Source organism: Corvus kubaryi, unplaced genomic scaffold (assembly GCF_017639235.1).
Source record: "Corvus kubaryi isolate FWS band 111438036 unplaced genomic scaffold, C.kubaryi_AGA036_p1.0 split1-37355, whole genome shotgun sequence".
Lineage (NCBI taxonomy): Eukaryota > Metazoa > Chordata > Aves > Passeriformes > Corvidae > Corvus > Corvus kubaryi.
In genome coordinates this window covers 3,418,451-3,433,140 of record NW_024582078.1, presented here as the reverse complement: position 1 = coordinate 3,433,140, position 14,690 = coordinate 3,418,451, and the positions used below count along the sequence as shown (strand labels likewise).

Genomic DNA, 14,690 nt, shown 5'->3' with positions numbered 1-14,690 from the left:
CCCGCGCACATCCCCGCGCACATCCTGCTGAATCCCCGCGCACATCCCGCGCACCTCCCGCGCACATCCCCGCGCACATCCCCGCGCACATCCCTCCGCAGCCCCGCCGCGGCCCCGCGCCGCCCGCGCGCATCCCCTGCCTGCATCCTGCCACGCTCATCCCCTTCTCATCCCCTGCATCCCCCCATGCTCATCCCCTGCTCGCTCCCCACTCCCGCCCGTCCCTCCCGCTTGTCCCCCTGCTCCTCGCTCGGACCGGGACCCCCCCGCCGCAGCCCCGGGCCCGAGGCGAGTGCGGCCGCGGCCGGGGGAGGGACTCGCGTGGGACGCGGCAAGGCCTCCCCTCTCCGGAGTGATGAGGATGATTTAAAATCGTGATAATGTTGATAATGACGATGATTACTATACTAATATCAATAGGAGCAACAATAAATAGGAATCATAATAAATAGGAATACTAGCAATGATAGTAATAATAACGATAATGATGATGATAATAATAATGGTGATAATGCTAGTTATCATAATGCTAATAATATTATAATTCTGTTACATTCAAATAAAAGCTTATATAATATCATAATAATAATAATAATAATAAATAATTTGTTACATTTAAATAGAAGGATCCACAGGATAAAATCTTAGGCAACTCTGCCCAGGCTCCCTCCTTCCCAGTGGACAAGTGGGAATGACAGCCCGAGGCCAAATGGGAACATCAGGTGGAATTTAAGGGGTCTCTCATTTCCACGGGGGTGGAATGAGCTCCTTTACAGCTTCGTATTTTCCCTGCTTTTCTATTTAGCGATAATTGCTCCACACAGCATTGTAACTCCCATGCCATGCGTTGTTATGTTCTTGCTCCTTTTTTTCCCCTCCCAGAATATACGATGCAGTTTCTGTTTGTGGACTGTTTTAATAGCAAGGTGGCTGAGACAAAGTTTACTCAATAAACTTGCTGTTCCCCTTGAGCAGCTTTAGCTTAGATAAACGGGCTTTAAAGTCCCGGTCTAGCATGGGACTAAGACTGTTTACCATTCATCATTGTTAGTTAATTGCTGTTTGCTTAAATATTTAGTTTGGATTAAGTTCTTTTATGCTCTTTTCTTAAAAAATAATAAATAAAGGTGTGTTTAGCAATGTGGTAAAAGGCTTTTTAGAAGGCTTTTTAAAGACACTGCAGGGGGGAAGCTCCATAAAGCTCTTTTTTTATATTTTGCATTTAAATTTTCTTATTTGTAGTCTGCTGTGTTGTTATATTTGTAATTAGCCAGGCTGAAGCAGCAAGGGCATTTCACTGTTCTCTGCAGTGGCTGCAGACAGTTTTATTCCTTATTTCAAAGAGAAGAACCCATTGAACCATGGAATATCCCGAGTTGGAAGGGACCCACAGGACCATCAGGTCCTGCTCCCGGCTCTGCACAGGACAGCCCCAAATACAGTTCTCAGCAGGGTTTAAAGCCACCAAATCCAGCTCGAGGCCTGCAGGTGCATTGGTTTCCTGTAAGAGGACAGCTGGAAAGGCAGTTTTGGGAAAGGCACCCAGGAGGGATTCACAGCCCTGTGAGGTGTTAATGAGCCTCAGGATGAGGAGCTGAGTGCCGGGGTTCAGCCCCACAGCAGCTCTTTGCTCTCAGGTACCAGGTCCTGCTCCCTGCAGAGGTGAACGAGCAGGAGGAGCCGCTGGGGACAGAGGGGGGAGGCGTGGCAGAGAGCAGCAGATCAGTGCCTGCTGGAAAGGGCCTTTTTTGGTTCAAACTCCCGTGTTCCAAAGCAGCAGTGACCCAGTCGTTACGTAAACACGGGTTTAATTTTGGAACTTTAATATTTAACGGGTTAGGTTTCCTCCGCTTGCTCTCACACAGTGCCCGGCTGACAAAATGCTTCTCACCCACATTGTCGGTCACTAAAGACGTGTCCTGTGCTGGGTTCGTGTCCACTTGAGTGAATATTTGGTTTGGGGATAATTCTGTGTCTCAGTACTGCTCTGTCAGGCTGGGGCAGGGGTTTATAAGGTGCCGTCACCACGGGTGGCTCCTCTGAGCTCTGCTCTGCCATGACCAGGGAGGACAAAGAACACCAAAGGGTTTTTCTGCACTCAGTGACCCTTCTGCACAGGCCAGTGAAGGTACCACAGGCGTCTCCCGGGAGGGGACAGAAGCTCTGCCTGTCCCCTGCTGCCAAGGGCAGTGATGGTTTCTCAGCTGCGGTCCAGCCCTTCAGCCTTGACTGGGCTGTTCCAAAACCAGCAGAGAAGTCAGAGGAACAGGAAGCAAATTGCATTAGGAGTGCTTTGAAGGAAGGAGTTTCCATGGAGATGGGGAGCCGGGTGGGTTTATTTCGGGTTATTAGGAGGCAGCGGGTCCTTCCCAAACGAACCTGTATTGTCTCCATCCCATGACTTCTGCCTTTCCTTCTTGCTGAGCTGTGTTGGCTTTGGTGGTTCCCTCCCTGCCATCCTCTCCAGTCGTGGAATGGCTGCAGCTCCAGCTTGGAAATATCCCTGGACCACTCTGAGCATTCCCTCCCAATGCCAGTGGGATGGATTTCCCTGTCTCATGTCTGTGAAAGGGATTTGGAATCACAGAAAGGTTTGGGTTTGAAAGGACCTTAAAACTCACCTTGTTCCACCCCCTGCCGTGGGCCGGGACACCTTCCCCTCTCCCAGGTTGCTCCAGGCCTCATCCAGCCTGGCCTTGGACACTTCCAGGGATTTACAAGAGGAAGCTTTTGTTCTCTGTGCTGCAGGAATTACGTTGGTATTCTGGGAAAGAAATATTTGCCTTTAAACTGCCATGTAGCATTTCCCTTTTGTTCCCAATACTTTCTTACCTGGGTGGGTCTCCAGGGCAGTGGCCCTGCCACCACATTCCCAGCCAGCTGCCGTTTCCATAAAGCACTGGGAGAGGGAATAATGGAGACTTTGCACCCTTTAAATATGATTTAATGGTGCATTTCTCAGCGCTGGCTACACTGGGCTGTGAAATGGGTAGGAACTGTTTGGGTACGGCCTGAAACTCGTCCCTGCTGTGTTTACCTGGCCTCCCACAGGTGCTCTGTGACCACAGCCCGTCACGCTGCGTGCCCAGCACAGTTTGTCACGTAACTGGAATGATGCAAACACGGGAATTAGCCCTGCCCTGCTGGGGCTGCACAAATCCATGCTGCCAGGAGCCTGCTTTTGCCCCACAGAGAACACCCAGGGAGGAGCCCCCGGGCATGGCAGGAGCTGCAGCCCTTCCCAGCCAGCTCTCCCTGTACTGCTGAGTAACGCCGTGTCCAGCACTCGGCGTGTCCGCTGAGGCTTGGTGGGCTTGGGGTTTTTTAACCCATCCCTTTGAACCTACAAATTCTGAATTTAATCAGATCATTTTCCCCCAGCCACTGCACATCAGCAGCTCCTTCCTCTGCTCCTCACCCTTTTCCCATGGATGTGCCTCAATGACTTTCTGTCATCTCTGCATACTCAATTTTTCAAAATGTTTGCAGAATTCTCAAGAACCTCCCAAAATCCCGGCCTGGTTATTTATGTAGATTTGGGCACTTCAGTTCTCATTGGTGAATGCTCCTCCTACAGCAGCTCTCCTCTTGGACAGCCTCATTGTAACCTCCCTGTTCCGAGGCAGGGATGGCTTTAGATACCCCAGATTCCATCCCTGGGGCTGCTGGGTTTGGTGTCAAGGCCGTGCAGAGCCAAACGCTCCCCTGGACCCTCCTGCAGCAGGGAGGGGAAGGAGTGCTCCATCTCCAGCAGAGGAGCTGCAGGTGTCCAGAACAGCCTTCCAAAAAGCATCTGTTACATCTCACCAGGGAATTCTAAGGAGAGAGGCTGGAAAGCAAACTCCTGGGAATGCCAGAGCTCCTGAGGAAGGCTGGGATGCAGGGCTCGGGCATTCTTGGCTCACTGCTGGCACATCCGATGGCTTTGTTTCCTCCTGCCACACCCCGTCTGCCTCCCTCCATCCCCCCGAGCTCCTCTCCCCCACCTGGGATGACTGCAATGGGGCAGCCGAGATGCCAGGAGACACATTCCTGAGCATTTCCCGTTCCACAGACTCTCTGATGAATATCCTGGACCTTTCACGCTGCCATAGATGCACCAAACATCCTCCAGACGTGCTCTTGTCCCCTGCCCCGTGGCAGAACCAGCCCAGCCAGGTCCCTGGGGACGCTGCTGTCCCCCGGAGCTGTGCTGTGCCCATCTTCCTGGCACACCCCGTTGCCAAGGAGCCGACGGTGCTGGGCTTCTCCAGAATTCCCGTTCATCCCCAGCTTCCTCCCCCACCTCCCACTCGGCCTCTGCCACGCCGGCACTGGGAACAGGGACGCTGCAAACGCCGCCTCGCTGTGCTGGGACGTGCTCGTGGAGGATCCCGGGGACGGAGCAGGGTGTTACTACCGGGGGGTGCCAGGCACCTCTGCGAGATAGCTCAGGTTGCCATGGTTACAGGTGGAAAACTGGGCTATGGGTTACCTCGGGCCAGTGGCACACGGAGCAGAGCATCTCGTGGCGTTTGGGGACACCTGAGCCAGCCTGAGCCGGGCTGGCGGCCACCAGAACCCCCTGAGCCCCCAAAGTACAGCTGAAAACTTCCCCAAACTTCCCAGGCAGGAGTGGCTGTGGGCAGCAGCCCCAGTGATGGCATCGGGCTGGGGCAGAGCAGCCTCCTGTGAGACCCTGGCAGAAGGAGCCAGTCCCAGCCCTGGGGCCTTTGGTCACTTCTGGGTGGTATTTGGGCACCCCACATTTGGGCATCCCAAATTTTAAGGCTGCAACCTGGTCCAGTGGAATACGTCCCTGCCCATGGAATGAAAAGAGCTTTAAAGTCCCAACCCAGACCATTCCATGATAATTTATTCTTATTTTCTTGGGTTTGTTTGTTTGTTTGTTTGTTTTTTGATAATTTGTTCTTATTTTCTTGGGGTTTTTGGGAAGGGCTAGTATTAGATGCCAGCTTAGAGGCTTAAACCCAGTCCTTGCCATTCCTCAGGTGCTGGCCCTTCCTGCAGGATGAACAAGAATCCTCAGCTTTCCCTTCCCCTTTCAAGGAGTAAAACAGGCTGGGAAGGAGCTGGTTTATGTGGGGTTTTTTAAAGAGAAAAATAATTGGCAGGAACATGAGCAAAGCTGAAAGTATTTTCATCTGTTTTGGTTTGTAATGTTTAATGTTTTGGTTTCTACTTTACGAATTATACAAAGGAATCACTCAAAACAAAGTTCTCCCATTCTGGTAAGGGAAAAAAAATCGGTGGTGGGACTAATGAGATTAATGAGAATTGGCTAAGAAAGAAAAAATCCAAAATATCTTCAAAAACAACAATATCCATTTTTTCTTAGGAAAAAAAATGGAAACGTTCATTCTCTAATTGAGCTTTGTTTGCAAAATAATTCCAGGCTGGGAAGAGTAATCAACTCGTGCATAAAAATACTGTTTCAAGATTAATTTTTATTTTATTAATGGTAGCTTGGGTTTTAGAAATTACTGGTGGTTTTCAAATTATTTTTGCTATAGAAGTACAAAATAACTATCCTAAATTTGTGGGCCCTTGTTTTATGAAAGGCTATGGAGAGAACTGATCAAGAAAACACATTAAAAAAAAAAAAAAAACTTGGCAGTTTGAGGCCAAAACAGCTGTGAAAGGATCCTCTCCTTGCCCCCTCTTTTTTCCAAGTATTTTAAAAGATAACAGCTTAGAACTCCTTATTTTTAGAAGCCTCTAGAAGGCTCAGCTGAGACCCAGAGGCCACAGTGGCTCAGCGCTGTACAAGCAAATTATTTAGGCCAGTTTATCCCCGGCCAAAATAATTTACAATCCCAGTTTCCAGGCTGAGACAAGAGGCAGAGAGAAACCTCAGCCAGCGCTGCCAGCACCAATCCCAGCAGGAACAGCAGAACGCCCCGGTCAGCGCCGGCGCCGGCGCACCCAGCCAAGCTGATGAATATGATAATCCCAAATATGATAATTTTCGGTAATAAAAAGCACTTCAGGATTTTTTTTTTTTTTTTTTTTCTTTCCCCCAGATCAGTATAAATCATTCGTGGCAGCGAGGTTCTCGTTCTGGGCGTTCCCCTGGCAGCCGGGGCTGGGCGAGGAGCCGGAGCTGCTCCGTGTGTCTGGCAGCTCCCGGGCGCCCGTGGGTGCTGAGCCGGGGTGGGAGCGGGGCTGCAGCGGCTCGGATGAATCACGGCACATTTCCCAATCCCTGCCGTGCTTGGAAGAGCAGCCACGCCAGGCAGGGCTGGCAGACACACACGGGCAGTGGGATGTGCCCTCCCACCCGCAGGCAGCTCCAAGCCAGGCCCGGGGCTCTGTGCACACCTTGCGGAGGGCACGGGGAGCAGGGATGCTCCCGGGCACGGGCTGCTGCTGGCCCAGCACGGGGCTGAACAGGCTGCTCGGGAATGCCTGAACAGATTCTTTCCCCGTTTCTTCATTTCCCAATTGGAAAATGTTGCTTTGTTACATTACAAGGTTGGCGGAACTTTTAATGGGAGGTTTTTGTGTACCCAGGGTGCAACTCCAGGGAGCCGGGAGCTGACAGCAGGAGGGACAAGCAGCACTGCGGGACAGCCAGAAACTCTGCTCCAGCATCAGCTGGGCTGCAGGAGACTGGGACTCTGCGGGACTGTCTTCTGGGGAATCAAACAGGGCTGTGCAGGGGAATTCCTGTCAGCTCGGGGGAGTGCCCAGCAGCCCACAGGTACCAACTGCTCTGCACTGAGTCTTTCTCATTTAATTGAAAACAAAAAAAGCCAAATCCTGGATCTGCATTTCAGTGCAGAACCCTAAAAATGTAAATTGAAATCTTTTCTGATCAGCTCTAAGCAGAAATACTGTTCCCCCCAGCACACCCAAACCCTTCTCCCCACTCAGAGCAACCTGCCAGCCCTGGACATGGGCCTGTCTCTCTCAGGGCTGTGTCCCGGCCTTCACCAGGACTTTCAGTTTTTATTTAAAACATCCCACCACGCTCAGTTGGACATTTAAATGAAACCCATGCTGTTCCCCCTGTGCCTGCAGGAGTTGTTCCTCAGGTAAATCCAAGACACTGAAGTTTGATTTCTGACACGGAAACTAAAAGAAACCCCAGAGCATTCACTCCTGGTGTCTGATTAAACAGAACTAAGTTGTTATAGCTGAAGGGATATATTTTCTGGCTAAATATTTAAATAGGTAATTAATATCCATCCCTTTGGTGGGAAAAGAGTTGTTTGCCAGAGTTTCCTAGACTGAACAGGACAAATAAACTTACCAGGGTTTGGAAAACAGAGGCTTAAATCTCTTTATTTCACCCTAAACATTTTGTGACGTTGCTCATGAGGAGCAGTCGCCTCCGAGTGCGAACGTTGTCCCGGAGGAAATAAAACCAGCAGGGATTTCTGGCACAGCCCCGCTGCGGGGCTTTAACCAGAGCCTGGCACGGGCCACGCTCAGCGAGCCGGGAGGGAGGGAGGGAGGGAGGTGCCGGGGGTTCGATCTTTAACCAGGGAGCCGCAGCCCTGCCCTGCAGAGGTTTGGGTCAGCGGCAGAGCAATTTGCAGCAGGGAGCGGAGTTAAGCCGTGCTGGGCAGCTGGGGCCGGAGCCAGGGCCGGCAGGCGGGGACGCTGCTGTCACTGTCACTGTCACCGTCACTGTCACCGTCACTCCCCGCGCCCCTGGCTTATGCAAGAACGGGCACCGAGTGCCCCCGGCCCCGCTGCGGCCACCCGGGCACCGAGCCCCTCTCCATTCACCGCCTCCTGTGCCCACGCGAGACGGGAAACCTGGGAAAAGCAGAAGTGTGGCTGTAATTGGGATTAATCTATTTTTAGCAGGCTGTCTGCTGCCCTGTCCACGCTCCAGCTGAGCTGTTTAATTCTGTCCAGCTCGACTCTTTCTGCAGTGGCACCCAGGACTGATTTTTCTTTTATTACAAACCTTGAATTTGTTTGGGTTTTGGTTTGGTTGGTTTTTTTTTTTTTTCATTCCATTGTTATTTTTTGTTTTTCCAAAAACCCTTTCCCCCTCCCCCTCCCATATAATAACTGGAAAATCCACACTAAAGTAATACAAAGGTTGCTGTATTTAAAAAAAAAAAAAAAAAGAAGGAAAAAAAAGTTATACAACGTTTACTATCGTTATTATTCATTTTACTATGGAGTTTGGAAACCTCGTCATAGATCAGGAATGTGTTGTACCCTGCGCTGCACAAACAGCACAGAAGGAAAATTGCCTCTTACAAGCGATATTGGATAAAACCACGCAGTGATACCGAAAGGGTTTTTGTTAAATAGCAGCAGGACAAGATGTTAAAGCCACCTCTGAGCGCCTCTCCATTCACTGGCCCCGCATTTAAATACCTGCCGAGCGTTCCCTTAACCTATTATGAGGTATTTGCAAAGGGAACTTCAAGATTAGCGCTTCGGAAACCACCCTGGAACACGGCTGGACCGACATCAAGAGACTCCTCCGGCCGCGCTGCCCGGCCCGGCAATGTTCGCCTTTTCCAAATACTCCTGGCCCGCTCCAGAGCGGCCCTGGGGACGCCCTGGCCAGGGGAGCGGTGCCTTTAGCAGAGCATGGGGCGGCGTGGGGGCTGGTTGGGGTTTTCCTCCCGTGGGCGGTCCGCGGCCTCGGGATTGGGAAGATGCTCCGCAGGGAAAACCAGGCTGCCCTGCCAAAGCTCCCCCTGCAAACCCAGCCCGGGGCCGGTTCTGCTCGGGGCACGGGCAGGGCGAGCTTGAATCCTGCCCACCGCACCTCTGCCCCCGCCCGGGGCTGGGGTGACTCACGGAGCTCCGGGTGCTGAGCCGGAGCGTGGCTATTTCCGTGCTCCCCCTGCAATCCCCGCTCCTCCGGCTGCGCTGTCAGGCACCTCAGCACCCCCGCCGCCTCTATTCTTAGCAGCTAATAGCTGAAATAATTCCTTTTGTCTCCGCGCTGCCGGCTCCTTGGATCGGGAGCTGAGTGAAAGCTGCCCCCACAGCCGCTCCCAGGGCTGCAGGAGCGGCCGGGGGTCCCGGGGGTGAGCGCAGTGCCCTGTGCCAGCCAGGAATTCTGGCGAGGGCTGAGGATCCCAAATACCCCGACCCCCGACTTCAACACAGGCCATTAAGCTGTGCTTTGAAGCAGCTGGGATGTTAATGTGGTGCCGCCACCTCTTTGAAAAGGATCCTGGCTCTTCCAGCTGGGAGTTTCCTAGACTTCACCGGAAAAATTCCATGTTTTCAGGGGGAGGGCCAGGTTTGCACCTTCAGGCTCCCATTTCAGTGCCTGCTCTGTGGCGTGGGCTCGGTTTGCACCGAGAACGCGAACGCTCCATGCAAATGTGGCTCCCCAATGCCAGCACAGCCGTGCCAACACATCCCCGACAGTGCCCGGGAACGATCCCACACCTCTGGCAGTGGCGGCTTCTGATCTCGACACCAGCTGCTCCTCACAATTCCCTTGAACCACCTCCCAAAGAGGACTGTGGACCCCCCACCCCGCTCTTTGGGGACTGTCAGCTGTGCACACCCAAACAGATGCACGGAATCGGCTTTAAAACTGTTTGGGAAGGGGTTTATTGCTCTTTATCTGCCTGCTGCTCTTCCTCCTGCTGCTTGGGACCCCAGGGAGAGCAACAGAGTGTTCCAAGTGGGACAGGGTGCCCAGAGCAGCTGTGGCTGCCCCTGGATCCCTGGCAGTGTCCAAGGCCAGGCTGGATGGGGCTTGGAGCAGCCTGGGACAGTGGAAGGTGTCCCTGCCCATGGCAGGGGTGGGACTGGATGGGCTTTAGGGTCCCTTCCAACCCAAACCAGTCTGTGATTCTATGGGCCGGTAAAGAAAGGACTCACTGGCCATTTCTCTAGAATGCACTAAAGAAGCTTGTCTGGAAAACAATAAACCTTCTGGAAAAAACTAAACCTAAATGTTTGTTGTGACTCTGCACCTCACCGAGGTTGTGTTTGGTAAGGATGAGGTATCACTGACAAACTCAACAAGACCTACCCCACATCAGCACTTGAAAAACATGTTATTCTGAATTTTAAAGCAGCTTTTAGGCCTCTGGGTTGGTAAAGTGAAGAAACTTTTCCACTGCCCTGTCCACCTTTGCCCGATTCTTTGCTCCTTCCATTCGTGCCCAGCCACTCCCGAGGGGATGTGCCAAGACTCCCCTTCTGTGGCTCCCGAGGTCGAGGGGTTACAGATTTACAGCTGCCCAGACTTGCTCCGTCCCGGGCAGGAATTCGTTTGGCATCAACGAGGCCTTTGGATTATTTATCTCAGCCTTTCAGTTAAACAGGAACATGCCCTGATTTTAACAATCGTGCTTCCTGAGCTGGGGGAAGGTGTGGCCGATGGCATTTAAACCGAAACCTGAGCCAAGGCTTCCCCGGCAGGAAGCTGGAAGTGCGGGCAGGACCACGAGGGTTTCCTTCAGCACTCAAAACACCCAGGGCCTTCCTCAGGTTATTTTAGCACCCCCAGCAGCAATAATGATGTGCACGAGGGCGAGATTTGGGCAATGTCAGACTCCATATGTTGTTGCTATTAAGGTCATCGTAGCGTGAGAGCAGAAAATCGACGGGAGACGCTGGAGAACTGAGGATGAGCCTTTAGGTACAGCCTGGCACAGAAGCAGAGAAAGCCCAAACTTCCTCTGGAAGCTGAGGAAACGCTCCCTGGTGGTGCTGAGGGAACTTTTTTTCGTGGTGCTGAGGGAACTGTCAATGACAGCCTGGAGGGTCAATCTCCTCCCTCCCTCCTCAAAAAATTGTATTTTCCCCCAGACATCCAGCCCAAACCATCCCGGTTGCAAGTTGTGAAATCTTGTTAATGTCTAGCACAATAAAAACTCTTTATTTTATTAATCAGCACTGTAAGCACTCAGGGCCCAGCTGTGATCAGCCATGGGGTCACCCCCAGTTTTGGAAGGGATTCCAACCCTGCACTGATCTCCCCTGCCTCCCTCTGACCACAGCCATGGATTATTCCCACTTCCCAAGCCTGCTTTCTAGCCCAGGACTTTGCACCCTCATAGGCAGCTCTTACAAAACCAAACCTCTGCCTCCTACTTTCAAAGTCTGGAAGGAAAAGAAAAAAAGCTAAGAAAAAAAAAACCAAACCAGTACCAACACATGGAAATGGGCTCCAGTTAAACCAGAGAAGCAGCCTAGATTTTTATTGTGGAACCATGGCCTCTATTTCCTTACAGAAAATGTCAAATCCTGCCCAAGAGTGTCAGAAGATGACTTTATGTTTTAGGCCTCATCACTCAGTTCAGAGGGCCAAAGTTTTCCCAAGATTTCTTACACAGCAGATTGTTTCCCAGTGCAGACAGCTCTGAGTTCTTCTTGGGAGCCTGAGTGCCACCAGCAAGTACTCAGAGCCACGTAAAGATAGAAACATTCCAGGGCTGCTGATTTTCAAACGAAAGCAAACCATAAAATAAACGCCACAATTCCCCTGAAAGCCACCAGAACAAGTCATTTGAAATAAATCAAAGCTGGCTTCACCTTCTTAATGCACCACAGGCCTGACAAAAGCGGTGTGAGCTGAAAGCATCAGTGAACTGCCCCATTTCTGAGGCTCTGAGTGTTTCATCTGGCTCTGGTGTTTCATCTCGCTCTGTCATGTTCGGAGCTCCGTGGATCTCGAGCTGGCCTCTGCCTGCCTGCACAGTGTGCTGCAAACCACCGGGGAAAAGCGGGAACGCGGAAAATCCGCCCTGGCCCTGCGTGCTGGGGCTCCTGGGAGAACTGGGGGTGACCACAGCAGCGCAGGCAGCTCCACATCTCAGCTCACCCCGGCCTGCCTGGGCGGGGATGACTCATTTCAGGAGCCTGTGCTCACTTCGAGCCATTAAGGAAGGAGTTAATCCCTGCAGCTTTGGCCACAGAGTGGATGTGTAAGGCCTGAAGTCCCATGGGCTCGATTGCATAAGAAACCATGTATTGTGGCATTTAGTTGATCATGCACTACTTCTTCTGGTCACATGGAGGCTTGATTTCCCCTTGCATCAGCTACTACAGACTTTACATTTCTCGTACTGGTGTCTGTTCGGTTACCGGGGTTACCCCCTTCACCCCACAGCAGAGCCTGTGCTGCTCACCCAGCCCTGATCCACGGGATCTCACTCTGTTTTTTGTAGGATCCTATCAGAGGAACCGGGTGCTTGTAATTTTTCTCATTTGTGTCTGTGCGTAACAGGTGTCATTTTCAGTGTAGTACAGACAAATCCCAAAATAGCTCAGGCTCTTCAGACGCGGCGAGGAGAAAAAACCGTGGTTACTTCAGCTTTGGTTGTAGTGAAAAACCCAACGCTCGCAGCCGGCTCTGAAGTCGGAATTAAAATGGCAGACGGAGGTGGGGAGCGGGGATCTCTCTGCATTCCGTGCTTCCTGACGGACTGCTCCTCGCTGCTCCGTGTGTGCACATGAACTCCCTCACACAGCGCTGCCTCCCCATCAGCTTCCCTGATTCCCAGGAGCTGCACCTACCACGGATCCTCCTCCACACTTCCCGGTGCCGGCAGAGCTCTGCTTCCCCTGCCGGCTGCCGGGGCCGGCCGGAGGCACCGGAGTTAATCGAGGGATTTGGGGGGCAGAGGCAAGGAGAGAGTGTGCAGCTGCAAAAGGCTCCTTGCCTGGGGATGATGCCTGCTGTGCTGAAATGCAGAGCTGCTTGTGGACTGTCTTTGTCGGGGATTATTGGATTCTGGTGACTCCAGGAACGCAGTTATTAGTTCCCCTGCCTACGCCGAGCGTTTTGAATCTGTGTGTGTGATAACACTTATTAATACTGCTCAGATTAAGAAGATTCTATGGCTTTCCAGCACTTTCAGCACCTTATCTCACACTAGGCATCTGCCCAGCAGCTGAACCACGCTCAGATCAATGTCCTGTGGCCAGCAGAGCAGGGGCTTGTGGGGCCAGCAGTAGCCTCATGCCCAGAAGTCCTGTGTTTGTTCACAGCAGCAGCTCCTCTTAAGCTGCCTTGTGCTCCAGGGGATCTGTCTGCTGAGGATTTGCAGGACGTGGGCCTAAAATATTTTATTTCAGGAAGTCAAGCAGTGGTTCCTGTCACCGAAACAGTTAATCAGAAAGCACCAACTCTCTACTGCAACGTGTGTGTGCGTGCGTGTGTTTTTGTTTTTTAGAGCCAGCAAGATTTGCTTTGGTTTCTTTAAAGCAGAAAACACCAGAAAAGTTGGCTGTGGTTTCAGCTGCTATCGCTTGAGATTTGTACTGCTGACTACCAATCCTAAAAGAGTTAACCTGGCAAGTATGACTCAGAAGCAGAGAAGTGGATGCAAGGCTGAGAGCCGGGGAGGAAGTGCAGAAACAGAGGTGAGGAACAGAATAATTGCCAAAAAAAGGTGCAGAGTCCAGGAGCGACGTTCCCTCCGATCTGCCTGGCCCTGGCACCGCTGGCACGGGCTCCCTGGAAAGCTGCAGTTCCGCTCTTATAACACAAGGAGCAGGCTGGAGAATTTAGAGCTGCGTCACAGAGCTCAGCGAGAGAGTGAGAGAGCAAGCTCCGTCGATAGGTCTACCAGCAACAGCCCTGCTGCAGCAAGAGGGGAGAGAGGCAGCAAGAGAGGCAGAGAGGGCTCCAGGAAGAGAAGTGGCACCAACACCACGGACTGGGCTCCTGCCACCATCCACTGTCATTTGCACCTTGTTCTCGGGCTCGCTTGGTGTAGGAGGCTTCGCCCATTGACGATGCTGGAGACCCGGCGCGCTTAATCCCGCGGGGAGGGAGAGTGGGCAGACACCGAAAGGGTTAACGGGAAGGAAATTTCTGGAACCTTCTCTTCTGCGGCGCTCCAGAGCGAGCGGAGGGCTGAGGACTGCGCAGATGGTGCACGGGCACAGCTCTTCGGTCCGGTTCGTCTCCCTCACGTACGTACCCTTTGATCAGGATGGGGCTGGAGCTGCAGCTACGTATTTGGATTATTTGCAGGGCGTCCCTCTCCCCCGGCGTCCGTAAGTTCGGATCCCAAAGTGCCTTTATTATTATTTTGGCTGGGTAGGATTGCTCTGTTCTGCGTCAGAGCTGTTTTCTCAATGGAGCGACGGCACAGGTTGTACTAATGTCACTCTTGCCGGCATTGCTGTACTGCAGAGGAGGGTAGTAGTCGTGGGGGAGAGATGACAACTTTGCAAAGACTGCTGTTTTCCTGGTTTGTCTGGGCTTTTTATCCCCCCCCATGTCCCCGGAGGCTGGCATGTCGGCGAGGGGTTGGTGCAGGGGTTAACAGGCACCCTGCGATTCAGAGCTCCGAGGTTTGTCACTGCGTAGTTCGCAAAGTGGCAAACGGTGACGCAGTGATCATTGCAGGGCACGTCGTCCAGTTTTTAAAAGCACTGGGGACAGGTAGACGGGTGCCTTCCAGACGCTTCCACACCAGCTGAAAGGGGTTAAAGATGAGTCGAGCCGGGAAGCGAGCATTTAGGGATTAAATGTCATCATTTTGGCGTTGGAAAGTTGTTTACCTTGCTCTCTCGGTGTCTCCATGCTGGCAGGCGGCCAGCTCACATGTGATAGTCTTCCCTGGACTGCTGCATCATTAACGAGAGCCAGCGCGGGCTCCCATTGGCCGCGGCGGGCGCAGCGCCGGGGCCGCGCCGCCATTGGGCGCGCCGGGGATGGCAGGTGGAGCGCCCGAGCCCATTGGCCGCGCGGGGGGCAGCGCAGCGCAGCGCCGGGCCGGGCCGAGGGG

General features: G+C 52.6%; 1 protein-coding gene and 2 long non-coding RNA genes across 4 annotated transcripts in view; 1 reads left to right on the top strand and 2 right to left on the bottom strand.

Moving 5' to 3' along the window:
- LOC121657688 overlaps positions 1 to 153 on the bottom strand; it is a 1,109-nt gene extending 956 nt beyond the window's left edge. The window contains 1 exon segment of the mRNA XM_042013674.1: positions 1 to 153. This exon segment is cut by the window's left edge and continues 300 nt beyond it. Coding sequence (XP_041869608.1) covers positions 1 to 146 — 146 coding nt within the window. The 5' untranslated portion in view covers positions 147 to 153.
- Positions 154 to 11,104: 10,951 nt separating this feature from the next.
- Positions 11,105 to 14,670, bottom strand: LOC121657691. The gene is made up of 2 exons (XR_006013687.1): positions 14,464 to 14,670; positions 11,105 to 14,378 (listed from the first exon to the last, which is right to left on the bottom strand). It is a non-coding gene; the product is annotated as an uncharacterized LOC121657691 (long non-coding RNA).
- LOC121657690 overlaps positions 13,266 to 14,690 on the top strand; it is a 9,057-nt gene continuing 7,632 nt past the window's right edge. For both annotated transcript variants that reach the window (XR_006013686.1, XR_006013685.1), the window contains exon 1: positions 13,266 to 13,869. This is a non-coding gene — a long non-coding RNA (uncharacterized LOC121657690). The remainder of the gene's footprint in view (positions 13,870 to 14,690) is intronic.